Here is a 1,965-nt window from a genome sequence, read left to right on the forward strand (position 1 = left end):
CCACCACTCACCCCGACCAGCAAAGGGCGGCCCGTCGAGGCGTACCTCGAGGCGGCGCGCAGGAGGGCCTTCCCCCAGAAGGCGCGACGCAAGAAGCGGACGCCCCCCTACTGCTACCCCTTCCTCCCGCTGGGCTACCTGCTCCGGGGGATGCTGGCGTGCGTGGAGGGCGGCCTCGACCTGATCTACGGGCCCTCGCCCAACCACAAGCTGTTCAAGAAGGACCGCGTCCGGGCCCGGCGGCTGGCGGCGCGCAGGGAGGCGCTGCGCACCGCCGAGGAGCTCTACAAGATCTACCGGGGGGAGAACACCAAGTACCTCGCGCTGGCGGGCGAGTACGACAAGGCCGCCGCGCTGGCGGCCATCAAGCGCTCCGAGGCAGAGAAGGCCGAGCTGGCCGCCAGCAGGATGGAGGTGGCGGCCGAGGGGGGCGCGCCGGACGGCCAGGCCAAGTCGGCGGCTCGGCTGGCCAGAGCCCTGGCCAACTTGGTGAAGGCCGAGGCCGACGAGGCTTACCAGACTAGCCGAGAGAAGAAGGCCACTGCCGACAGGGCCGGTGAAATAGTGGCAGACGCCAAGATAGCCACGATGCAGGCCTGCTCCGAGAAGTTCGTCGTGGCCTTGCAGAAGAAGCACTCTCAGATCCAGCAGGTGACGTACTACTTGTTCCGCGGGCCCACCAACCCCAACACCCTCCTCGACCTGAGCATGCCTCCGATCATGCCGCCGGGCGGGCCCCCGTACGAGGCCCCGACGCCCCTCTTCGGCTCGCACCGCTGCGGCCCTCTACCCCCAGAGGTCGCCGTCATCATCTACACTACCGCCCAGCCCTGCCTCATTGTCAGCCCCGACATCAAGTCCACGGACGATCTGCCCTGGTACAAGAAGATCTTTCGCTTCCGCTCGGGAGAGGCGGCGGCGGCGACGACGACGACGACGCCGCTGGCCGAGGACGAGCAGTCCAAGAAGCCCAAGAGCCGCCGAGGAGGTTTCTTCGGCAAGTGGCGCCTCCGCACCAGCCTGAAACTGCGGGCGCGGTAGGTAGAGCGCAGGAATAAGTCGCGCGACGCACCCGAAACCGCGCTTGGAGGTAGAGCCATCGACCCGACCGCGCCGGGCAGGACGGGCAGCGCGCTCGAGCGACAAGTGGTTGCAGGGCAGGGCCGGGCAGGGCCGCGACCCAGCCGCGTGCCCGGGGCGAGCTAGGGCTGGGGCGAGGCGAAACACGGCAGGGCAGGGCAGGGCGCCCCCGAGACGGCCCTCTCCTTCACTGCTTGCACCTTTACTGCATGTATTTTCTGAAATAGCGGAATGGGACCCTCTTTTTTTCTTTTTTTTTTAGCAAAATTCCGATCTATCGCGGCCGACCTTTGGCCAAACGCTTCGGCGGGTCCCGGGGTCGCCTCAATCTCAGCGCGGCGGCCATCTTGTCGTGTCGTGTTCATGCGCCTGGGGCGGCGAGCGAATTGGAACGTTCTTATTACCGTTTTTGGTGAAGGCTTTTCCGTTTCCGTGAAATGGATTGTCGGCCGTAAATTCAGGGTGGGTACCACTTTTTGGCACACGCCGAGCCCAAAGATCCCTTGCAGATTCTATTTCTCTCCCATTTCCGACGGTGTTAGAGGCTGCGCATGTCGTAGACAGCGCGGCCGAATGTCATCTGTTTCCTCCCCACTTATGAGGGGCAAGCCCGGGGGAGGAGCCGGGCGGGTGGAGAGTGACGCTGGGGATCAATAAAATCAGACTGTTCGGGTACCGCTCGCCAAATGGCCGAACGGCAGTCGGGGGGCGTCGCCGTCGTGATTCGTGCTCGGGTCCGTGACGGGATGGGATGGGGGTTGCTGCTGCTGCCGCCGCCGCTTCTACGGAGACTCCGGAGACGGTGACGGAAGGATCGAGAAAAGAGGGGTGGGAGACTCAGGCTGCAGGCGCTGCAACGCTCCCACCACCCCCTCCAGCAGCAGC

General features: G+C 65.3%; 1 protein-coding gene across 3 annotated transcripts in view; it reads left to right on the forward strand.

Annotated features, from left to right (window-relative positions):
- The window catches only part of LOC113209548 (regulator of G-protein signaling 20), a 27,867-nt gene that overhangs the window by 5,173 nt on the left and 20,729 nt on the right, over nucleotides 1-1,965 (forward strand). The window contains exon 1 of one of the 3 annotated variants that reach the window (XM_052268094.1): nucleotides 7-1,037. The exons of the other annotated variants lie outside the window; for them this stretch is intronic. Coding sequence (XP_052124054.1) covers nucleotides 151-1,037 — 887 coding nt within the window. The 5' untranslated portion in view covers nucleotides 7-150. Of the gene's footprint in view, nucleotides 1-6; nucleotides 1,038-1,965 lie in introns of those variants that run through there. 3 annotated transcript variants of the gene reach the window in all.

This window comes from Frankliniella occidentalis, unplaced genomic scaffold (assembly GCF_000697945.3).
Source record: "Frankliniella occidentalis isolate FOCC.00 unplaced genomic scaffold, Focc_3.1 Scaffold63, whole genome shotgun sequence".
NCBI classification, from domain to species: Eukaryota; Metazoa; Arthropoda; class Insecta; order Thysanoptera; family Thripidae; genus Frankliniella; species Frankliniella occidentalis.